General features: G+C 37.9%; 1 protein-coding gene across 3 annotated transcripts in view; it reads left to right on the top strand.

The window, feature by feature from the left end:
• Nucleotides 1-25273, top strand: part of pdgfc (platelet derived growth factor c) — a 40631-nt gene extending 15358 nt beyond the window's left edge. For 2 of the 3 annotated variants that reach the window (XM_086085010.1, XM_086085009.1), the window contains 5 exons: nt 8962-9154; nt 13872-14052; nt 22206-22398; nt 22611-22828; nt 23699-25273. In XM_086085010.1, the coding sequence (XP_085941136.1) occupies nt 8962-9154; nt 13872-14052; nt 22206-22398; nt 22611-22828; nt 23699-23842 (929 nt within the window). In that variant the 3' untranslated portion in view covers nt 23843-25273. Of the gene's footprint in view, nt 1-3208; nt 3462-8961; nt 9155-13871; nt 14053-22205; nt 22399-22610; nt 22829-23698 lie in introns of those variants that run through there. The other variant, XM_086085011.1, reaches the window with a different exon arrangement.
• The last annotated feature ends 740 nt before the right edge of the window (nt 25274-26013 follow it).

Genomic DNA, 26013 nt, shown 5'->3' with positions numbered 1-26013 from the left:
GCTTTAAGGCATCATAGGAGTTGTTGCGTGCTTGTGCAAAGTGGCCTGCAGTCATCCTCTCAGCAGTCCTAATGGCTGCCTGTGCTGTGGCCGCTTCCAGTCCGGCCAAGCCACAAATCCGACGGCTAAAAATTTCTCTCCAAAATTAAACTGCACCACATAAATAAACGTAAAATGTTAACCATTAAAGCTAACTACAACAACTGAAATAAACAAAACATATAAGAGCTGAATTTTCCATGAAACTCTTGAACTGGACCTCACTATGCTATAAATTTAGTATTGAACACATTTCAACTCCTTTGCTCCCAAAAACGTAAAAATAATGATAATTCTATTTTAAGTGTCCCAAAGACGTATTTATGCGTTTTTATGGGGGAGTTTTATGCTAGAGCATACAGAAGGCTTTGATGCAGTATTTGAACTGCAGAGGACGCTTGAAGCAATGGTAATTATTACAAAAACGGCCAGCAGGTGGCAGCAGAGTATAAGAGATCAACCAGGGCCATGTTGAAAAAAGCTCATTTACCCACAGTTCTAAACAGATCTGCGACTAAGAATGAAACGTAGCTATATTCTAACGCCAATAGTTGCAAAATGGAAACAGATAGAAATATACTTTCTTTCCTGATGAAAGGAGAGACTCTAATCTTTCTTTTGGTAGGTTCCATGTTTTTATAGCAATATAACACAATATTCTGTGGGCCTTGCAAAATCAGTCAAAATCCAGTAAAACACCCGGGAGCGAAGAGGGTTGCTTCAGTGAACATGGCTGAGAGTGAATGAGTTCATGTTAAAGTGTCCCTAATGAATAAGCTATTATATTATAATGACTCTAGCTATTAAAAAGTGTATTTTAAAAGTGAAAATCTTCAAGTCAGAAAGTCTTTATCCAGTCACACACGGGATTCCAGCGGACATTCAATCTTCCCGTGGCCGGATGCCACACAACAAGTGTTGGCACTAATGAGAGCCTCGCGCAAATCACTTGGGGGTGCGGTGCTCTTGCAACCTGAGCAGCAGAAGGAGGTAGAGGGTCTGCGGTGGCGAGTTTCAGGCCCCCGGGGACCAGCCGAAGCCCGGTGGGGGAAGGGGAAAGCGCATATTGCTATGTGTGTGCAGTCGTCGCCATTAGCATTGTGCAGCTGTGGCACTTATGCAAGGATTTATTGTGTGTGTGTTTATTAGAGCCTTAAATAAATGTAATATGTTTCAACGATGTAGCTGCACACTATAGAAAAGCTGTAAAAAGGGCAAATAGTAGATTTTTTGTGGGTCTACTCATGATAGACAAGCTTACCAAATTTCATGTTTCTAAGTCAAGTCAATTTTCAAATTAGCGCAAATGGCCAAACTGTGCCTATAATGGCTGATTCAAATCAAAATGCCGGATCTGGTGTGTCTTTCCAAGAGTGGATTTCTTTTTTGGGGGTTCTACCGCATGATTTACATGCCTACCAAATGTCATGTTTCTAAGTGAAACTGTTTTTGGGGGCAGAATTTTTAAATAGGCCAAAATTGACTGAAATGACCATTTAAAACCAAAATGGCTTCCTTCCTGTCTTTTCCAAAGTAAACTTTTGAGACTTTTTTTTAAACGTCTTTTCATAATGGATAAGCCTACCAAATTTTATGCTGCTAAGTAAAACTGTTTTGGGGGGCTGAATTTTTGAATTGGGAAAAATGGCCAAAATGACTGAAATGGCCACTTTAAACCAAAATGGTTGCCTTCCTGTGCCTTTTCCGGAGTCGATTTCTGAGACTTTTTTGGAATGTCTATTCGGGTGGAACATGCCTACCAAATTTTATGATGCTAAGTAAAACCCATCTTATTCCAGTTGAGTCTCTTTTGGCATTGGATTTTGCTTTTTCGCCTCCATTGATCTGCCTGGCAACAAGTGACCACTCTAGATATAGCATCCCAGTCATTTACGTCACTAAAATTTGAATTCTTAAGTTAAAGCAAACTTTTTTACTGCGTTACATGTTTTCATATTTTTCCATTATTTGGTTAGATTCCGACAGCATCGCTGCAACATGCCTGGCAGATGAACTCACCGCACAACTGGGCTGCACATGTCCAATTATTAATATTTCATGCTACCAAAGATTCCCGCCGTGTGTTTGCAGCCATGTACGGGCAATCGACTAAAAGCTTTAAAGCAATAAATAGTAGCTAAGCAGGGCCTGGGAATTGACAGCACCTGCAGGACTCCTAACAGGCAACAGATGTTGGCATCAAACCTTGAAATAATCATGACCAAAAAAAGTGAATTCATCCTTTGTTGGATTACGCCGTTTCGTTAGCAGGTGAGGCTCCCAACAAATGTCCTCACACCCCAAAATTTTACTGAGTAGAAAGCAGGTATACTAAATGTAGTTAATTTGACTTAATTTTTACGAGTTGGCCAAAGGAGCGTTTCAACCTTTTTTTTTAGAAAACTTTATGGACCTTAAACGCCTCCTTGAGGAACTCCACTCAGTACTTGTGAGGAAATTGAGAGGTACGCTAGCTCTTCACTAGGATTGCCAACTTCAGAATTCAAATTGTGTTCCCTAAACACCTGATTTTTATTGTTTTGCTTTTGACTTGAAACAAGACCAAAAGAGCATTTCAACCTTTTGTAGAAAACTTCATGGGCTTCGAACACTTTCTTGAGGAACTCCGTACAGCACAAGTGAAGAAATTTAATTTGTCTTCATTTGAATTAAAATGTTGTACTCTTAACGCCTTCTACTGTTTTGCTTACTGTTGTGAGAAAGGCAAAGGAGAGTTCATACATTTTTGTAGAAAACTTAAAGGACTGCAATCACTTCCTTGAGGAACGGCGTTCACTATGATAATTTTTTTCTTTCCTAATAGATTGTCACCCTCAGCTTTCAACTTTTGTACCCTGAACACCCGATTTTGACGTCTTAGTCATGAAAAAAGTACAATCATATTACCTGTATTTCTTCTTTGCTTTATTTTTTATTATTATTATTATCATTTATTTATTTACAACAACTATTATTTTTAATATAATACAGTAATAAATAACGGGAATACTCCAAAACAATCGGCTAATTGGGCAATATAGCCAATTATTTTTCCCTCACAACGTTATCATCGAAGAAAACCGAAATTTCTGACGCGATAAAAATACCCTGAATGCACCATTTTGCTTGCGTAGCACTAGCAACTAGAAAGTGTGTAACGTATGTTATTCTGGTTCTTCTGTTGTCCCTTAGTGTCCTTTTTAATGACACCCCAGTTGGAGTTAACTGTCAAACTAAACACACAACAATAAGAATTACATCCACTATATATTTAAATGGTTAACATGCTTCGTTTTTAACACTTTGCTAGCCTAGCGCTAATGCTACAAGGGAAAGGAGGATCCCATTCAAATGCTAACCGGAAGTTAGCATCGACTTCGAGTGTTTTATCTTCAAATAACAAATGTTACACATACCCACAGGTAAAATCACACGATGGGGGGATCATTTTATGCAATATGTATATTTTTCAAAATAATCTGCTAATTAATCTGTATTTTTTTTTCTGCCAAAAATTGGTATCGGTGGGGCCCTACCATTAATTACTATTTATGTCACGTGAGTGGACTGGAGTTTCAAACACTTTTAGAAAGGCAAGAATCAGGATGTAGACAACTGTGCTGTTTTGGTTAGCAACAGAGTTCAAAAAGGCTGAACTGAGGTAATTACTACCCATTTTTGTTGACGTAAAAAAGGTAGTCTTTCATTTATGTTAAGTGGATGACCGCCCGGCATCTATTTGAGGAAATTGGCTATTTTCAATAGCAGCGCTGTTAGCGACATACCCACCGTCTTCATTCATGTCCATGTTACGGTGGGCGGGGGTCCCTGGAACTCCCCACTTGCACGCATGTATGTGCGCTCCGGTGGAAAGGTTAATGTTCAACGGCGTGAATGGAAGGTGCGAACAAAGCACAATGGCCGCACTGTACGCCAGCCTATTCATCCGCGTTCACTTCCTGCATTAATAGCCGCCTCCATTTTCCTCACCGTGAGGGGTTGGTGGGTAAGTAGGTCAGAGAAAAGTCATGTTTGAGGTAATTCGCCCTCCGGGGGGAACGGCTGGGCCTCTGATCTTGAGAAGACCCCAGAGGTGAGGTCATTTTCTAGTCGCATGGTACACGCCCATGACGAGGGGCTTTGATGAAAAGACATTCTGTTGATGGAAATGCAAAGCAAAGTCTACTTTTACTTGATCTTATATGGGAAATAAATGGGTTTTCTTACTTGAAGGGAGACTTATGATGCATGATTTTTTTTTCCCAGTTTAGCGCCAACTTGTGGCATCTTGGTGCCAATAACGATGATGAAATGAGTTGCGAAGGTTTGTTTTACACTAAATAAGCTTTGACACCAATTTGTGGCAATTATAAAGCTTTGGGGTTTAGTGCTGTCACTATCGAATATTTTCAGAATCGATTAATCTATCAATTATTCAATCGATTAGTTGACTGCTTAGATTAATTTTAATTTTTATTACTGTTTATAAACCAGTGATTGGTGTTTATTTCGTACTTCGTATTTGTATGTGAACCATTACCGTTGATAGGCTGAAATCGGAGGATTTGGACAATTTTAAATAAAAAAATGGCTCCAAACAATTTCTCCATTATTAACTCATTTGCTACTATAAAAACATTTAAATACGTTCTATTTTAAATTTTTAAAGTGTCCCAAAGACGTATTTATGTTTTTTGCTTTGATGCAGCCAGTCAACTGCACAGAACGGGTGAAGCAATGGTAGTTATGACAAAAAAATGTCCAGCGGGTGGCAGAAGAGTATAAGAGATCAACCAGGGCCATGTTGCAAAAAGCTCTTTTCCCCACTGTTTTAAAGAAATTTGTGAATAATGAAGGAACTTAGCTATATTCTAATGCTAATTGCTGCAAAACGGAAACAAAAATGGCTGGGAGTGAATGAGTTAAAATAGTTGTCAATTAATTTTATAATCGATTACTTGTCGTTTAATCAATCAATTTTGACAGCTCCATTTTGGGTTCAATCACGACTGGATTTTCGCTATTGGCGGCAGAGTTTGAAAGCTAACACAGTTAGCTAATGCTAATTGGCGCACCAAACAAAACTCAATGCAGCTCTACTTAGCTTTTGGTTTTGATATGATAGTTGTGATAGTGTTTCAGACAGTGAAAGTCGCTTGAAAGTAGCTCCGGAACTTCACCCAGCCTGACAGGGCATGTCACAAGAGAAATTCGGTGTAGGGGCGGTTATTATGTAAATGAGTCCTGCTGTTACATCACAGTGGGGAAGAAGTGCAGAAGGGAAGGCATTTTCCGAAGTAGGTAAATAGACTCGAGAGAGAGGCAACTATTATATACAAGCAATTACATTTTAATGTAACTATTAAAGAAAAGTTGATTGCCATGCAGTTTATTATCCTTGTACAGACATGTTTCAGTCAACATTCAACAATTTTGATGCCTTGTTTTGATGGTGTTTCCCATCAACCTCCCATCCGGCAAATCCCATTTTCTCCCGCCGCGATAACGTCACTTCTGGCGGATGGTAATTAAAAACACGGCTTCTGGAGGCCAAGACGAACCCGTCGACTTGTAACCTCCAGAGCCTGCAACAGTTAATTAAACGCGGCCCCTTTCGCCGCCACTTGCTACGAATATGGAGATAAGACCTCGTCAGAGTACGGCGTGCCAGGACAAGCGCGTGCTCAATAGATGCGATAGCGCTTTAATTGGATTCGGCGCAAAAGAAAAGGAGGAATTATGCACTGCTTCTATGCATGCGTGTTCGCCCTGCAGGAGGTATCGATGCGCCAAAAATTGGTTTGGCGTCGTTATGAAAGAGTCTTTTCATGCAGAAGTGATTCTTTTGTTTTTGTTGGCGCGGAGCGAGTCGATGGCGTCCCACCTGGCTGGCTACCAAGCCCACATGAAAGCATCAAAGGCAATCCAATGTATTTTTTATATTTTTTTCCCATTCAAGTTTACATACTTTTTCTGTTTGAAGTATTGAAAGAGGTTGAATGATAACTGCACTGTAGAAAATGCAACAGCTTGTCTTGTTACTTTGTACATCAGGAGTTCTCAATTAAAAGTGAAAAGTGATAACTGTCAAGTAACATAAAACAATTCTATTATGTCCAAAGTACATTTATGAGTTGAAAGTGGAAGTCAACCTTACTTAAACATTTCTTTACAATAATATGTTATATGTGACTTCACTAGTCTAAACATGACATTGTGATTAATATTACATTTGTGGAATATGAGTTATGAAGCAAAATTCTGCCATTTTGCCACTTGGCTGTCGACTGAAGTTGACGTCAATGTTGCTCAGGGCTCAGGCAACAACCAATCAGAGCTCACCTGTTTTCTGAAACTGCGCTGTGATTGGTTGTTAACTGAGACCTACACTATTTATAAAATGAAAAGGCAGGATGGAGACCGATTCATTCTTAATTTAAACTTTACTCGCCATACACGGCAGCTTGAGCGACAACACTTCCTGATCCCCTATCAGCTGACTAACACTATCCAATCAGATGCTAGAATACTCTAGGTAAATGCAAGTGAATGCCGAAGAGCAGCAAATTCGATACATCAACTTAGTTACTTGTACAAAAAAAAAAAAAATAATTATGAATGTGTAAATAATAATTCTGGAAACATAAATGTACAAGTAAGTATTTATTTCAACAAATTACCTTAAATACTTGATCCTCAGGGTGTGAACCTTCGCAAAGTGAAGCGTCTTTGTCGCTTCAAAGTGCGAACACTTAACATGATACGGTTGAAGCCATTACTATCTCCTTATTTGAAAACCCGTCCGAAAAGTTTTGGCACAAACATCCGAGTAGTACGCTACGTCTACAGAGGTGTCAAATCCAGGTCCAGAAAGTAAAAACCCTAGCCACAATTTGGCTTTAGCCCCAGGTGCTAGCTAGCTAGCTCTCTAGCTAGCTCCCATGGTGCTCGTTTACCTGCTAGCTAGCCAGCATCAATGGCTAAAGCCAAACTGTGGCAGGGTTTTTACTTTCTGGACCTGGATTTGCCACCTCTGTACATGTATTTGTCGTAAGTTTTATTAGTTTTTTTCCTCGCAATTCAGGAGTTATTTTTCTCTGAATATTGCCCCCGCCCTCTAAAAAAATATATATTTATACGTGGCCCTAATACGCCTAATTATTATTGTCCCCCCCCCCCCCCCCAAAAAAGGTGGAATTCCCCTTACTCCCTCCTTACACATTTTTAAATCGTAGCAATAAAATGATCATCTCATTCTATGGAATTAATGAATCTCAATACCCTTGCCTGTATCACGGTATTAATGATACGTGAATCGATGTTGATCAATCCAAGTCTGCCCATTAAGGTCTGCTGGTGTGTGTTATTCACAACGCTTTTGCTTTCTTGTTATTTTCTAAAGAATGAATCACAGCCACTTGTTTCTCAGTTATAAATGTGTCTGGAAAGGCATGCAACGTGGGGGCAAAAAGCTTATCGAGCAATTTCCATCAGCAGGATGGATCTGCTTGTTTGGAGGAATATAAAATGAGCAGTCATTTTAGAGAGTGCACTGATTGAAGAGTTTCTAGTGACCTTAGCGCCTTTTGTGCTGTTTATACGCGTAGGAAACGCCGCAGTGATTACAAGTTTGACACTGTCGTTGCTCACTGGCAAAAAAAAAAAAAGACACTTTTGTGCTGCTTTGGTTGACAGTTTATGAGCAAAATAAGTACATCAAAGTGTGATTCATACACCACACTGATATCATATTGTTGTTATGTATTTGGTGTTGAAATACAATTGCAAAATCTTGAAGAAATAATTTTATTTTCGGCAAATCCCAAAGATTCCATCTGAATCAAACGTGAATATTTCTTAATTCTTGTGTGAGAATTCCACTAAATCCCGAGACTTAAGAAAATCTCGTGAGACGTTTCCAAGTTCACGCGAGACTTGTGCAAACCTTGCGAGAATTCTGTTAATCATACAAGACTTTAATTGAATCATACCAGATATGCCTTCTGCTGCAAGAATTTCACAATTCTTAGAGTTTCACTAAATCACAGGAGACTTCGGAAAATCTTGTGAGACTTTTCTAAATTAATGCACAATTCTCACAAGAATTCTGTTAATCCTACAAGACGTCATTGCATCTTGCCAGATCTATCTTCTGCTACATCACGCAAGAATTTTTCAAGTGCTGCAAGAGTATCACAATTCTCAGAATTTCACTAAATTGCATGAGATTTTCCTTAACCGTGTGAGATTTCCTGCAAGTCACGCAAGAATTTCTCAACACTTGTGAGAATTCCATGCGCTCATGCGAGACTTCAAGTCTTGTATGAATTTGCTACAAAATCACACGGGACTTTGTTAATTCTTCTTCTAAATCAGGCAAAACTTTTTTTTTAAGTCTTGTGAGAATTCTGCTAAATCCCTAAACTTCATCAAACTTGTTGAAAATTTTGCCGAATCAAGACTTTCTCAAATCGCACAAAGGGTCCCACTAGTTCACACGAAACTTCCTCAAATCATATGACATTTCCTCTAAATTATGCAAGACGTCTTCTAAATGATGTGAGACTTCTACTGATTTTTTTTTTTAATGTTCTTTCTTTCTACTAGAAATATCTAACAGGATGACTGAAATTGTCTGGCTTTTAATTGTAACATTTGAGGGCGTGCTGCTGCCATGACTGACACTTGAGACGCACCAATTGCAGCTGGCCAATCATGGCCATGCTATGCTCGAAGGCGAGACTTGAGAAACCTCATCATTTGATGATACACGGCTACGAATGATGAAAAAAAACACATGCTAATTAATTTAGCATATCCTGTCAGCATGCCTTGAGAAGCCAAAATCCTTTTTACAGTTTTCCGCCATTTTGAGGTGCAAGCATCCCTTCATTTGTTTTTGTTTTTGTTTTTCTCTTGTAGGGGTGCAGGAGTCCCATCAGGAGAAGGTGATCACAGTGTCTGGAGAAGGCACCATCCATAGCCCGGATTTCCCTCGCACTTATCCCAGAAACATTGTGCTGGTGTGGAGACTGGTGGCGGCGAGCAACATGAGGATTCAGCTTAGCTTTGATGAAAAATTTGGCTTGGAAGACCCCGAGGACGGAATATGCAAGTAAGGACACACCCTTTGGATGTGGTGATTCCTTGGTTGAGGTAATAGAAATAGACATTTTGAGACTTGCTCCTGTTGTGAGAGTTTTACTGCATCAATCAGGCCAGGCAAGAGTTTTACTAAACCACACAATACTTCCTCTAACTGGGAGAATGCTACTAAATCTAAAACTAAAACTTCTGCTAAACTTTATCAAAACTTGAGACTTTTGCAAAATCATATAAAACTTTGAAAAAAAATCAAGCGAATTCCGCTACATGACTTTCTGAAATCTTGTGAGACTTCTGCTAAATTCTACGAGAACCCTTCTATCATGGGAGAATTCCGCTAAGTCACAAAAGACGTTCTCAAATCTTATAAGACTCGTGCAAAGTCATGCAAGACTCCGCTCCGTCATGAGACTTTCTCCGGTCTTGAGACGTCTGCAAAAAAAAATTTCAAATTAACGGAATTTTATGAAAGCTCATGAGACTTTTGCTGAATAATGTGAAACTCCCTTTATCTTGGAAAAATTCTGCAAAGTCATGCGCTACGTCATCAAACATTAGAAGAATGCAGCCAAATTCCGCTGAACCATGCAAGAGTTTCTTAAGGACTTGCATTAGGTCATGTGAGAATTCTCATAAATCATGGAAAAAAACCCTTTTTTCTTGAAAGGATTATTTTAACTAAATCTTTTGAGGCTTCCAGTAAATTATGAGACTTTCTCAAGTCTTGTGAGACGTCTGCTAAATCTCATGAAACTTCTGCTAAACTTCCGACCCTGGAGGAAATCAGCAAAAGCATGCGAGACTTTATCGAACCGCGAAAAATTCTACTCAATGCACTTTCCCAAATCTTGTCTTGTCTTCATCATACAAAACTTCTTCAAATATTGCATGATATTCACGAAGACTTCATGAAACTTCTGCTAAAGTTGATCAAAATCTTGTGAGACTTGCGCTGAATCATGCGATATTCCATACGATCCTGTAGGAAATCAGCAAAAGCATGCGAGACTTTATCGAACCTCGAAAAATTCTACCCATTGGACTTTTCCAGATCTTGTCTTCCTGCAAAATCATACAAAAACTTCTTCAATTATTATAATAATAAATTCACTAAGACTTTCTTAAGTCTTGTGAGACTTCAGATGAATTTCATGAAATTCTACAAAATTTTATCAAAATCTTGTAAGATTCCGCTGAATCTCATGAAACTTCTGCTAAAGTTGATCAAAATCTTTTGAGACTTCCAATACCTTATTTTCCTCAATCGTGCCGCATATTTTTTTGTAGTTTCCCACCGTCGACCAACTATTTGTAAATGGACAACTTTGATTTGAATATTGTGGGACTGATAAATCACTGCCTGTCCAGTTTTTTGATCGTGTGGGGACCTCCCCTGCCGGCATGTCATATGGCGGAGTCTGCCTTTCAAGATTTAGCGCGCGTGTGTCCATTTGTGAAATCGCCTCTTCATGTTGCTTCGGACGCTCGTGAATATTGAAAATTATGCAGCAGCGTATATGACTCGGACTGTGTCATTACAAGCGGCGGCTAACAATAACACACACACACAGGTGTGCATACACACTACATCTGTTTTATCGCGCGGGTCATTTTCAATAACGGCTCGCGTTTCCCTCTGTTGCCGTTTCATTTAAAGGAGGAGCCAATCAATGGCGGTTGTGTGTGCGTTTTCGCTAGTATTTCACCACTGACTGGATGTCACGCAGGAGACAAATCAGGGCAAGGTGGATGGATAGATGAGGAAGAGGAGAAGGAAGAGGAAGGATTTGAGGGTGGTAAACACCAGGCTACTCACGCCTGGAGAGCCCCCTAAAGGATGACAAGTAGTACTGCAGGCTTGTTTATTCTCACCTGTGCAATGGGCAACTTAAAATTTCAAGCGGGTCAAATGTGTATTTGTGTTGTCCTTCATAAGAAAATCACCATCTAATCTAAGGAGACAGTGCGGGATAAAATTAGGATTTCATGTTCGTTTTAGGTGAACGGTATGGGATTTTTTCTAATAGGTTTTTGGTGAGCTAACAAATACACGCGCGCACGCACGCACGCACATACGCACATACACATTCTCACCCACATACAAAAAAAAAAGTATGTAGTATATATATATATGTATATGTGTATATGTATATATATATATATATATATATATATATATTTTTTTTTTTTTTTTTTAAATAAAATAAATCATGACTTTACAGGATATATTAAATATATATATAAAAGTATTTTGGATGTTGCTAAAGTAAAAATATTTCTTTAACAAAAAACCTATAAAATAATGATGATAATAGATATTTTAGCTATTTAGTTTTAAAAATATTTTGCATTAGAAAATCAAATAAATCCATTATTAAATTATTGTGAAATAATTTTTTGTATGACTTAATTCATATTAAATTTTACTTTTAGTATAACCATTCTGAAAAAGCTATTAAATCAAAAATTAACTCAACATGCATTTTATAAACTCGCTAAAATGAAATTATTAATCTACAAATATTAATAGGCTATTTTATTTTTTATTAATTTATATACTCTTTATTTCAATTTTGAAAAAATAAACAGAAATCACTAACTTTATTAAATTAAATAATTTAATATTATTGTTATATTACTAAAGGAATAATAATCAGATAAGATAATTAGAAGTTATTAACTCCACAATGGGAAAATTTGTTCCAGCAGCATTAGCAGATACAGGAAATAAAATAAAATAAATTAAAAAGCATGCAAGAGAAGACTTACATAATGCATAAAGTATGATTTTTTTTTTAAAGTCAACGTTTAAAACCCATTTAAGTGATCACTTTCTGGAATCAAAAATTATGAATATTTTAATGATGACCTGTTAACGGCATTAACATTTAAAATGCAATAAATGTGTTTGTTTTTTTCTCAAATGGAACACGCATACTCATGAAACTCAGACACCCAATTGCTCACACAAGTTAAAACATCAGATAAAATAAAAATAAAGCATCTCCAAAAAGTATCTATGCGCACATGTGGACGTAGCCTGAAGTAATCGGCACCGCGGAGGCCGTCGGGCAAATAAGAGCGACCTTTTTTTGTGCTGGGGTCAACCCAGTGCAAGTGAGGCCGCGAGGCATTTGATTGCATCCCAGGTTGCCGCATGATGAATGCGGCATCCAATCATCTGCACACACAAACACGCACGCACGCACACACATTTACATTCCATTCACAGTGCTCTCGTCTGCACATTCTGACATGCACTGAGGAGCTTCATTAGGGCGCTTTACAACAACAAAAGGCCTCCAATCCTTGTTTGTAGTCACTTCTGTTTATTTCTATTGTGCTATTTTATTTATTTTTTACTTTGTGGATTATTTCCAGTTGTATATGTCCTCACAATGAATGTAAATGCTACTTGATGTCAACATATTTGTTCCATTGCTGTTCACCAGCACATGATGATCTCAACGTGCTGCATTATCGATGAGCCATCTGTCGCCACTAAAAATTCTTGCAAAACTTCCACTGGCGCGATTATCGATCGTCATACTGCCACCGCTGCTTTTATGGGGGTTTTATGAGTATTATTCACGTTTCCGGCGCAGATGGCGGCGACAGCGGGAAAGGTCGAAGGTCATTGCCTTGCTCAAGGACGCTTTGATGTGTCGTCTTGGTGGGGGGGGGGGGGGGATCGAACGTGTGGCCTTCGGGGTATGAGGCACTCGCGTGATGGGTTTTAATGGTCGCCAAGGAGGCTAGCTAGCTAGCGAGCTAGCTAGTTAGATATTTATATAGCTATCTCTTTCTGTCTATCACATTCTAGCTGTCCATTAGGCTACATTCACATCCATTTAATGACCTTGACATCTATCCATCCAGCCACAATTCATTTAGCTATCCATCTGGCATCTATCTATTCATTTTTCCATTCATCCAGCTGTCAATCATCCATTCACCCAGGCAGTCCGCCAGCCATCCTGTCATCATCCAACTGTTTAGATTTCTATCATCCATCCATCCATCCAACTACCCATCTATCTATTTAGCCACTGTCTATCTGTATATCCATCCACCTATGCATCCATACATTTAGTTATCTGTCCATTCATCCGTCCATGCATCCATCCACCCTCCCATTCATTTAGCTATCCATCATCCATCCACACATCCATTATCCAACATTTAGCTTTCCATCCATCCATCATCCATCCGTACAGCTGTCATCCATCCTTCCGTCCATCATTCATCTATCCACCTGTCTGTCCATCCATCCATCCACCCATTAACATCCATCCACCCACCCATCCATCATCCATCTATTCATTCAGCATCCATCCATTCATCCATCAAACATCCATTTAGCTGTCCATCCGTCCGTCTGTCTGTCTGTCCATCCATCCATCCATCCATCCACCCACCCATCCATCCATCCATCCATCCATTCATTCATTCAGCAACCATCCATTCATCCATCAAACATCTATTTAGCTGTCCATCCATCCATCCATTTAGTTTTGCATCACTCTAAAAACAGCTGAGTCAGAAATAACCCAATTTGGGTAAAAATAAATAAATAAATTGCACTACTTGTCAATTAGAACCAATGTTGTAATGTTGTAGTAATGACTTGTAATGTTTTTACATTTTCAACGATTTGTAGCTATTCCGCTATTTTGCTGGCAATTTCAGTGTAAATGCAATGTTTTGATGTTTTTTTTTTTTTGAAGGTATGACTTTGTGGAGCTGGAGGATCCGAGCAACGGGAGCATCCTGGGCCGCTGGTGCGGGTCGCAGGCGGCCGCCGCGGCCCACCTCTCCAAAAGCAATCAGGTCCGCGTCCGCTTCGTCTCGGACGAGTACTTCCCATCCGAGCCGGGCTTCCTTATCCGCTACGCCGTCCAGCCAGCGGTAAGAATCACGTCACGCCAGCAGAAACGTGCCAATTGTCATTTGAGCGTGCATGAAATCGGAAATAGGCTCGTGATTTACTGATTTAATTTCACTTCATCAGCGATCTAAGGTGGAAACAACATTAACAGTCTAATATGTGCGCTAAATTGGCAATTATATTTTTCTGATTCTGCTTCCAAGCATTTCAACGTCAAATTAAAACAGAGCGTGCGTTTAGTTTGTTCATCAAGTTGCACAGGACGAACGGGGTCAGCTCATTAGTTTTTATTACACAGACAAAACCAGAATGTCAACAGTCCCAGGAATGATTTCAAGCTTCTGAGAAACGGGGCTTACCTCAAACAAATTTTTATCAGTACTATTAATTTTAATGTAGTATTTCTTTCGTTGTCTTGTATTCATTTACATTTTTTTTATTAGGTGGCATTCATCAATTTATTTTTACGAGTACTTTGGATTTTTAGTAGGGTTTATTTATTTAGTTTAATGTTTTTTTTAATCATTTCTATTTTATTAGCGTTTTTAATTGTATTTGCATTTGATCTGTTCGTTGCATTTAATTTGAATTTGTAGGTTGTATTTGATATATTTTTATATATTAGGATTTATATTTGTTTTATTTGTATTTGAGTATATATGATATGTTGGTTTCGTTTGTAAAGGTACTTTTACTAACATTTATAGTTTTTATGTTATTTTTTTTTATTTTTGTATTGTATCATATCTTTTTACTTAATTTTTTCTCTTAATTTTTTTATTCATATTTTATTGATTTTTTTTTCATTTTCATAGTTTATTTTCCTTTTCATGTAGTTGTATTTTATTTATTTATTTATTTATTTTTTTATTGTTAGAATAATGTGTTATTTGAGTTCCTATTTCTATTTGCTTTCCTTTGTACAAATGACCAAGAAATTGACTTTTTCCAACAAGCTCTACCTTTAATGTCTTGCACCTGCACTCTTATCGACTCACCATCCAGATGATCCAAAGGTTATTGTTTCCTATGGAAGCAGCGACCTTGTGAAGGGAACAAAGTGTCTCGTTGAGGGTCCTCGACCCTGCGCGACTTCTATTGAGACCCCTGAAATGAAAGTGGGCATTAAGAGAGACTGGACTACTTTTTAAATTGTCCATTATTTGGATCCTGTTCCAAAGTAATATCCCCTCTTGCTATCTTTAGCTCTGTGATATACAATATATATATACAGCGACCGTTTCTTTTTATGCCTTCATATTGCGAGATTGATAGTCTCGGGCGACCTTTCCGTTCACCTTTCTTCAAGTCATAAAGCGACATGGGACGACGTCACAATGGCTCGTCTGTCATTTATAATAAGGCGTGAAACCGACTATAAAATGGGCTAATAATAACCAATGTATGCATTTTACGTGTTGCGTTAAAAAAAAACTGGAAAAAGGGCTGCTTGGAGATGTAAACGTTTTTTTTTTTTTAAATATATATACAGATTATTTACATTTGTTCTGTTTGAGGACTCTAGAACAATCTGATTGGATGCTTGTGATGCGTTCGTGAAAAATCGCAACAGTGGACGTCACATTTCGTCATGAGGGTGAAGCACGAGTGTATGCAGCACGTATGTTGCATTCATGAATACTGGGAAAAGTAGCTTCTGAGTGTGCTGTATGCTGTGTTTGACCAATAATTGTGTGGATTATTTTTGGGGGGGATTACTTATCAGGGCAATCTGATTAGACGCTTATGATGTGTTCAATAAACTAGGAAAATTGGACATTACTTTATGGATTTTTAATAAGAAAGAGTTGGGGTAAAAAAAATTGTTTTTTAAAGGCGCTAATAGTACAAGTAGTGTATGCAGCTCACATGTTGCGTTGAAGAAAACTGGGAATAGTGACACTTGATTGCACCAATCATGGTGTGGACTTTTTTTTTTTGGTATTCTGTGGATTATTTTGTCATTCTGTTTATTATGGGAAGACGTCACAGCAATGTGATTGGATCTTTGTGTTGCATTCAGGAAAACTGGGGGAAAAAAAGTTACAAATTAGTTTTTATTCCCGAACGAATGTTTGTTTTACTTTTTCTTTTTTCTTTTTTGCTTCTACATATTCGTTGCTCTATTATTATTTCTACTCATGATCAATTTCCGCAGTTATCAGCCACCACCGCTGCCCATCAGAGCGACTTCCGAGTCCCATTCAGGGGCAAAAAACCTTGCGAAAATGTTGCCCCTCCTGTCTTCTCTTTGAACTTTGCCCGGTAGAACAGCGGCGCTCTGTTCCCAGCTACCGGAACCCGCAGGAAGCCACACGGGAGCCCATCAAGTGCCGCTCTGTCATTGACAGGAAGCCATTTTTGGCAGTCGGCTTGTTAAAACACTGAGGAGGAGGAGGCGACACTTGAAACCAGCGTAAAAGTACTCACATGCACGCACACACACTCACTCTGATGCTTGTGTAAAATAGCACTCTTGTAAACGTACGGTTTAAATTAATTTAACTTTTAAAGCACTACTTTTGTCCAAATGAAGTTGCGAATATTCATGCCAACATTGTTCCTTGTCATCAAGACCGGCAGCAGAGCACTACTTTTGTGAAGTGAAGAACCTCAATGCACTTCAACATAGTTTGCCGGCAGAAACCTGCTACAAGATGGATTTATTTTACTATATAGTGCTATTTTCTTGATTTATAAACACATCATAAAAAATGTGATGTTTAGCGATTTCTCGTACTTCATTACTCACATCCATGTCGGCCGTATCCCCTTATGCGCAGCAGGAGTTGGCGGGATCAAACTGCCGAGTCTGTTTTTACGCCAACCTCAATTGCAGACTGTGAACGGAGAGGGAAGGAAGAAAAAAAAAACGCAAGCCACATGATTTCACGCACAATAGATTTTGTGGCGTAATGGAAGCAAAGCGGATTGCAGGGAAGTGGTTAGCCAGCGCATGAGAACGGCCAAGAGAGTTGTCCACGTGTGTCTTTATAGGCCCTCTCTTGACGAGTCGTCATCATTTTAGTCGGCAGAAAATAAACGCACGAAAGAAAAACCCTCAAGAAACCATTTTAGCCTTATTTTACTCATTTCCAGGGGAATTTTGTCCAATGGATACAAAACAAACTTTGAAAATTCAGTCCCCCGGTGCAATTTTTACTTAGCTGCATGACATTTGGTGGGTAGGTCAATCATAAGTAGACGGTAGACGCACACAAAAAAAGTCTCAAAAAGCGATACCCTAAAAGACACAAGAAGTAGTAAGTAAGTCTGCCTTCTTTTGTTGGCAAAGTGTTGCGGAATGAGACAGCGAAATTTGATGACATCATGAAATGGGTAACGCTAATAAGTTGGGTTTGAAAATTCTGCCCCAGGAGCCAGATTCACTTAGCATTAGCGACATGAAATTTGGTAGCTATATTTACCACGAGTAGACCCACAACAAAGTCCGATAAGCCATGTGCTTAAAAAACACAGGAAGTCTGCCATTTTGGTTTCAAAAGTGTTATGGAACGTGATAGTGAAGTTTGATAACAAAATGTGTAACGCTAATATGTTGCGTTTGAAAATTCAGCCCGAGAAGCCAGATTCACTTAGCAACATGACATTTGGTAGCTATATTTACCACAAGTAGAACCACAAAAAAGTCCAAGAAGCCATGTGCTTTAAAACACATTAAATCAGCCATTTTGGTTTCAGAAGTGTTGGGGAACGTGACAGCGAAATTTGATAACAAAATGTGTAACGCTAATATGTTGGGTTTGAAAATTCAGCCCCAGGAGCCAGATTCACTTAGCAACATTACATTTGGTTAGTATATCTACTATGACTATACCCACAAAAAAGTCTCAAGTACCCATACCTTAAGCAAAACAGGAAGTCTACCATTTTGGTTTGAATAGCATGGTGGAAGGTGGCAGTCAACTCTAATGATGTGCCATAAAAGGCTCAACTCTAGTATTTAAAAACAGAGCTACATTTGCTAGTTTCAGTTAGCAGCATAAAATTTGGTAGGCATGTTTAACATGAATAGAACTGCAAAAAAAGTCTCAAGACGACGTACCCTAAGCCACATATACGAAGACTGCCATTTTGGTTTGAAGAGTGTGGCGGAATGTGACAGTGAAATTTGATGACTTGCAATGCTAATTAGTTAGGTTTGAAAATTCATCCCCGGGACCCACTTTCACTTCGCAACATGAATTTTGGCAGGCATTTTTACCATGAGTAGACCCGCAAAAAAAGTCTCAAGAAGCTAAGCTAAGCAACACAGGAAGACAGCCATTTTGGTTTGAAAAGTGTTATGGAACGTGACAGTGAAGTTTGATAACAAAATGTGTAACGCTAATATGTTGCGTTTGAAAATTCAGCCCGAGAAGCCAGATTCACTTAGCAACATGACATTTGGTAGCTATATTTACCACAAGTAGACCCACAAAAAAGTCCTAGAAGCCATGTGCTTTAAAACACATTAAATCCGCCATTTTGGTTTCAGAAGTGTTGGAGAAAGTGACAGCGAAATTTGATGACTTGTAATGCTAATTAGTTAGGTTTGAAAATTCATCCCCGGGACCCACTTTCACTTAGCAACATGAATTTTGGCAGGCATTTTTACCATGAGTAGACCCGCAAAAAAAGTCTCAAGAAGCTAAGCTAAGCAACACAGGAAGACAGCCATTTTGGTTTGAAAAGCATGGCGGAATGCGACAGCAAAGTTTAATGCTTGCCATAAAATGTGCAATGCTAATAAGTTGGATTTGAAAATTCAGCCCCAGTAGCCAGTTTCACTTAGCAACATGAAGTTTGGTAGGTCCATTACCCACGAGTAGACCCACAAAAAAGTCTCAAGAATGTGTGCCTTAAAGCACACAGGAAGACTGTCATCTTGGTTTGAAGAGGCCATGTTAGGCTCTTATTTGGCCATTTCCTGCATCTTTGAAAGGATACCCTTCAAAATCAATGGCGGTCTTTTGCCTGTGTGTTTATATCTTAATTGGCAGCCGTTAAGAAGTCACAGCGGGCCTTGCTGGCCGAGGGTGCGCGCCGCCGCTAATTGGGGGAGGATTGCACCGTCAAAATTCATAGGCTGTTAATGACTTCCAGTCGCTGGACTCTGCCAAGACCGGGCTAATTTGCCGCTCGCGCTACTGCCGCTACTCGCTGCCAAGATATGTCGGCGTTCTGCGCTCGTGTCGATTTATCTCAGCGAGGCTCCGGCGAAACCAAATGCTACACTACAAGCTTTCTTAACGATCCGCTCTCGTTAGAGCCACCGCACAGATGGGCCTCAGATGTGTGTCGTTTTTTTTTTTTTTTTTCATTTTGCAGTGCCTCTTAAGGAGGAATCCCAGGAGAACATGTAAGAGTTTAGTGCACATGCATAAATTCATGTGGGAAAGAGGGGAAACTGTCGTGCGATTTTACAAATGTGATTGGATGAAGAAATGTGTATTTTTTAAAGTCTAAAATGTGTTTGTTTTTACTTTGTTTTTTGTTGGGGAGTTTTTTTCAGTTTTAACCAGTATATTTACTGTATGAGTATTCATTTATATTTTCGTATTTTATTTTATTATTTTTAGTTATTTATTGCGGTAATGCTGAAAAATGGCACAGAATTCAACCTTCGACAGATTGCAGTTCAGGTGTTTTTTTGTTGTTTTTTCACAATTAATACTTTGTCATTTTCACATAATTTATCTTTCAATGTACTTCATAAGCATTCAACTTTGCATTCACCTATTAGTATTCAGCTTTAAGCATTCCCACGCAATTTCTGCAGAAATTGCACTTTGTCTCATCTTGTTTTATTATCTCAACGGCAGTGTGAGGTGGGGCATTCTCATTGACCTGATGGCCGCCCCACCCTGTGTATGAATTTTGCTGCAAGACTCCTTGACCTCATCTGTATTAAAAAGTGGTCGGAAATAACTTTTGATTCACAGCTCTAAATAGATGTATAAAATAACACAGAATATCCATCCTGACCTCAGACAGCTGAGGAATTCATTGGTGGTTTGGATATTTATATTCTTGAACGTAATTATGTGACTTAATGGGAGGTGGTTTTCACATTAGTACCTCCAATGGGAATAACAGAAAACTAATCTCAGGGTATTTGTCAAATTCAGCCCCTGGAGCAGACCCACAAAAAAAAATTCTCAAGAGGCCATGCCTGAGAACATGCAGGAAATCTGCCATTTTGGTTTGATTTTTAATTCTATTGTGGCCATTTTACAATGGTCTTAAAAAGACAAGATTTTCTTGAGATTTTGCCTGGTTGCTACCAAATCTAAACCCGGTAAAATAGAGTGTAGGTGCCTCTAAAATGTGAAGCATTTGATATTTGGTCATTGGACGTGGATGGATCATGGCGGCCAAATTTGCTGACTTGGCATAAAACACGAAACGCGATGAAGTTGAGTTTGAAAATTCAGCCCTTGCAGCCAGTTTGATTTAGCAAAACCAAATTTGGTAGGCATGTCAATCATTAGTAGAGCCAAAAAAAAGTCTCTTGAAGACACAAAAGTAGTCTGCCATCTTGGCTCAAAGCGGCCATTTTGAGGTTAATTTGGCCTTATCCAGGGTTTTCCAATTGCATACTTTTTTTTTTTAACCAAATTACCATTTTTTCCGTCTTCTTTTGTTTGTTTGTTTTTACCAAATTTGAGCCATATATACGACACAGGTGAGTGGCACTACATTTTAAAGTGCTTGATAGACAGAAATGTTGATACCCAAGTAAGTCGGGTTTGAAAATTCAGCCCTCGCAGCCAGTTTGATTTTGCTACTTGAAATTTGGTAAGCTTGTTTATCAAGAATAGACCCACAAAAAAGTCTCAAGAAGCCCTAGCCGAAAAGAGACAGGAGGTTTGCCATTTTGGTTTGAAGTGGCCAGTGGGCAACACTAACTAATGAAGCTAATGTGTGTGGGCAATTGATGGCGCTAAATATTGATGACTCGCCGTAAAGCACAAAACGCCGCCCCCAACCATTTCTTCCACACCTGAGGCAGCCATGTTGTCAGTGTTGTCGCGTCCCGGCTGTCGCCCGCGCGAGATTAGCGCAGAGCAGAAAGCTCGGTGGACTTAAATGTCATCGCGGCGCTGAAAGCTTGAATGGGCGAGTCTCGTCCTTTAGGAAGAAGCGACCGCGCGCGTATCAATCATGTGCGCTATTGCGGTGTGTAGCCTGCAGGCTCAGCAGAGAAGAAACGAATAAAGCCGCCCCGTCCGGCAGCCCTCTTGGGGAGATGTCGGGATGAAAAGTGGGCCTACAAGATGACAGGCAGTGTGAAATATTGTAAACGGATATTAATCGGCTTCAGCATCAACTTTCATCTCATCAATGTTTTAACATTTTTGAAGTGTCATACAAGTGTGGGAGGAAAAAAAGTTAACTGCTGTTTGTATTAAAACCAAAACAAGTGACCAACCCTTCATTTTGATGATGAATGAGTATGCTCGAGTTGAAGGATGACATTCAAGGGTTTTTGCTCTTTTTTTTTTAAAGAATATTTGTCCATGTAGTTTATTTGTATGTATTATTCTTAATATTATTATAATATTACTAAATCAAGTAACAATTAAAATAAAATGTAAAAATACAAATTGTTTTTTAAATAAATAATAAAATAATGGAAATATAAATAATACAACATTTTGTAACACTCTGTTCGCATTTTAATTTTAAGTATAAAATTACTGTTAAAAACAGGATTTTTTTTCTAAGTAATAGTTGCAATTTAATTATAAAATATTTTGAGACTCATAAAACAAAACAAAATGAAATGCTCTTTTCAACTCCAGTAATAATATAAATGAGAATCATACTAATAATGTAATTAAGATCCAAATATAAAAAAATATTGCACTTTAATAAAAATGTAATTAAAAAAAATAAGCCATTTTTTAGATTATGTATATATGTTTAAAAAAAAATTATGAATATAAAAATAGTTACATCATTAATTATAACAATGCAAAGCTTCGGGAAAAAATCACCAAAGTAAGAAATTTCATCTTAAAAATTGACTAATTAAAAAAATAATTTTTCAAAAAGAAAATGGAAAAAGAAAAAAAATGGCTTCAAATGAGTACATACTACTTGTTCTGACTGAGAGGAGCTCTTTTTAGTTGTATAACCTTCTGACTGACCTTTTATCTCTTTTCAGATTCCAGCAGAAGCCGAGCCTTCGTCCCAGCGGGATCTGCAGGAGCTGTCGGCCGCCGTGTCGGGCCTGAGGACGGTGGAGGAGGTGATGAAATACTTGGAGCCCGAGCGCTGGCGGCTGGACATGGACGACTTGTACAAACCCACGTGGCACGTGCTCGGCAAATCCTTCATCCATAACAAGAAAGCCAAAGGTAAAGGAGATTTTTTGGGGGGGAGTTAATTCAGGACCTTCATTTAGACAAAATTAGTGTTTAGGCGCCAAGGAACGAGGATGGCGATAGTTGAGAAGCTTTATTACGTGGAATTTCGGAAATAGTCGTGTAACAAACACTGTACTGTCAGTTAAAAAAACAAAAACATGAATTGATATTTGACTTCCTGTTTTTGTTTTCCCGCCAAAAAGGAGCTGACCTGAACCTGATTTGGGAGGAAGCTCAACTGTACAGCTGCACGCCACGCAACCTGTCCGTGTCGCTGCGCGAGGAGCTCAAGCGGACCGACGCCATTTTCTGGCCCAGCTGCCTCCTGGTGAGGCGCTGCGGCGGGAACTGCGCCTGCTGCGCGCACCGCTGCTACGACTGCCAGTGCCAGCCCGCCCGCGTCACCATGAAGTACCACGAGGTAGCCGCACTTAGTCATGTCCTAGCCAAATAAATATAGTTTTACAACTCGTTAGCCATCAGTTTTCCGGGTCAATTTGACCCGGAAACTATTTCAATCAGTATTCGGTCTCAATGGGGTTAAGTTACAACTTTCTTAACCTTCATTTTATGTTGCGCTGTCAATTTAACTTAATAATCATCTTATTAAAATTGTATTTGTTTTATGTAATGAATCAACTTACTGCTGAATAATTATCAAAATAATGCACAATTATTGTAATAATTTCAAAATTAAAAATTAAGAACATAAATTAATTGAAAATTTGATAACAAATATTTTAATATAAAAACTAATTATCAAAATAAGGACTTTAGTACTACTAATAATATATTAATTAAAATAAAAATTTAAGATATTGCACAAATTATGAGTATAACATAAATACCACTTTATATAAGTAAAATAGAATCAAACATTTGTTTAATTCTATAATTTAAAAAAATCTAAATTCAAGTTCAATCATTGTGCAATGAAGGGGCCAATTTTAATACTGTTGATATAATTTTGATTTTTTTTTTTTTTAATGAAAATAAAAATACTGAAAATCAATCACTTAAAATGAAAATAGAGAAAAAATTACAATTATTATTAAAGATCTGATCTGCATTTCAACTCAGTTGCTAACCAAAACAGCAGCACTAACCACCTGAAATAAGCAATAACTTTATTATTATTATTATTATTATTGTTCTTGCCATATGTATATTTGTGTATATATTAGAGCTGTCAAAGTGCATATGTACAGTATTTCACTTCCTCTCATTTTTGTGTAATATTGTTTCCTATATAGTATACTGTATGATTTTCACCTTTTATTCTTCCCATCAGGTGCTATTGCTGAAGCACCGCAGCGGAGGCCGAGGCCTGCAGAAGTTCATGACCGACGTGGCCTTGGAGCACCACGAAGAGTGCGCGTGCGTGTGCAAGGACGCCGATAACGCCGACAATAGCGCACCCGTCGGACACGCTTAACGCCAAATTGGACGACGGAAGTTCAACCAAGATTGGGACGGATTCAATCTGCGGAACGTCGTGGAATAAATACTGAGACTTACAAATTCCACCGGAGTCTATCTGAAGTGTTTGAAGACAATTTGAGATAAGGAGTTTGCCTATTCTTCGCCTTTTTTGGGGCTGATAGTGTCGCGGAAAAAATGGGAGCTTCTTTTGTTGGAGTGCTTTTGCGATTGGCTCCACTCCAAAAGTATTGGAACAGTGAGGCCGAGAGGCCAGACGCTGGCACGACAACTGGGTTTGACATCTCAATCTCATCTTCAGCACACTCCATAGGGTTTAGGTCTGGGGATTGGATTCAACCAAGCTAATGCCTTCACCTTCTAGCCACTCCTTTAAACTCCTTTGTTGTTTTGCCACTGTATTTGGGGTATTAAAATGTCATATTAAATCACTTTACACGCTGTTAGAATATTTGTTGTTGATATTAAAAAGTAAATTAACACACAGTTGATATAAAACATTTAGACACAGTTTTAAAACGTTTTTTAAAAAAGAAATAAGATCAAGATAAATCATTAGTCTTTGAGAGGGTAAGCATAAAGAGAAAGTGTGGTTGCACAAGTGTGCACACCCACTTATAAGTGGGCCTGTGCTTGTTTGGTATCTGATTAACCCCAAATGAAGTTCAGATGTTCTAGTAGGCTTTTTTTTCCTGATTAAAATTAGGAGAAAAGCCTACGAGAACATCTGAACTTTACTTGGGTGGGGTTAATCACAGGTGCTTTAAATGGGGACAGGTGTGTGCGTCTATGATTGGTTCATTCTGAACGCAGCCACGAACCCTGTTGTAAGAGGGTGTGCACACTTGTGCAAACCTAGTTTTGAAAATAGTTGTTTGTTAATGCACACGTTGTAGGTTACATTATTAATGGAAAAGGGTTTAAATTATTTATATTTGTGTCTTTTTTTTTATATCAGACAAACCTGGCATTTCAACAGGGGTGTGTAAACTTTTTATAGCCACTCTATAATGTAAATTCTAAATTGATACGCTATTTTGATATATTTCTTTTTTTATTTAATTTTTTTTATGTCCAACCCAACTGTTTCCATTCTATGGCAAAAGTAAACAAAATGGCCTCACTGTTCTAAAACTTTTGGCAATGAGGGATCATCCTAAAGCCTCCCTCGTGTGTAAATATTCCATTTGCATTTCTTTCCTTGCCGGGGTGCCTTTTTTTCCTACCAAAGAGACTGTGGGTGCTTCATTTGAGTCAGTTACGTCTTTCGAGTATTTATTTCTTTGTCAAAAAAAAGACATTTAAGTGTAAAACATCCAATTTCGTTGTACAGTTAGACTCTCCTCCATTTTCTACCTGTATAAGTTTTTTAAAAATATGTTTTTCATTCACTCATGTTCAGTTATTTATCTATTTTCCCCTCTCCCTCTGCAACAACTTTTATTTTATTGTACTGAAATTCTGAAATAAAGTCTTTCGTTTCTTATTGTGGGTGCCATAAATGGAAATAGTCAACTTTAGGAGAAATACAGACATTAATTTTGTATAAATAATATAAATAATGTCCAACATCATATATAGTGTAAATGTTTATTTCCTAAAGTACACTTCAAAACTAAATACTAAAAGTTTCTTATTAAATAATTTAAAATAGAAGTACTGTAATGTTAATGTTTAAAAATAATAATAATAATTTAATCAATTTACTCACTGTCCAAACATTTTTTTCAATTTTTTTTTTGTAATTTTAATATTCAACGAAATAGATGTTTAATGATTCTGGAGAGCAAAAGAGGGAAAAAAAAATCGGTCAATATTTAAAGTATTACTAATAATGCTTTTTATGTAACTCAGTAGTATTATTTTTTTTTAAATATCAATGTACTTGCTGTTCAAACTATTTGAGAAACCCTTTAAAAAAAATGATCTTCAATACATAATTTGTATATGTATTTAATAATAGTTTTTTATTTCATGTAAAATTATTAATTACATATCTTTTAATTAATATAAAATAAATTAATAGTATCTTCAAAAAAATTCTACTATTTTAATCAATAAAAAGTCATTTGTACCTGACACATTTATTTAAGAAAAACGATTTTTCTAAATAATGTAAAATAAAATGAAGAATAAAAAAAAAACAATGACGTAATGCTTCTTTTT

The sequence above is a fragment of the Leptonotus elevatus genome, chromosome 9 (assembly GCF_054856555.1).
Source record: "Leptonotus elevatus isolate MCC_2025b chromosome 9, RoL_Lele_1.0, whole genome shotgun sequence".
Taxonomy (NCBI): Eukaryota; Metazoa; Chordata; class Actinopteri; order Syngnathiformes; family Syngnathidae; genus Leptonotus; species Leptonotus elevatus.
The sequence above is the reverse complement of the archived record's forward strand: the minus strand, read 5'-3'. Positions and strand labels throughout refer to the sequence as shown.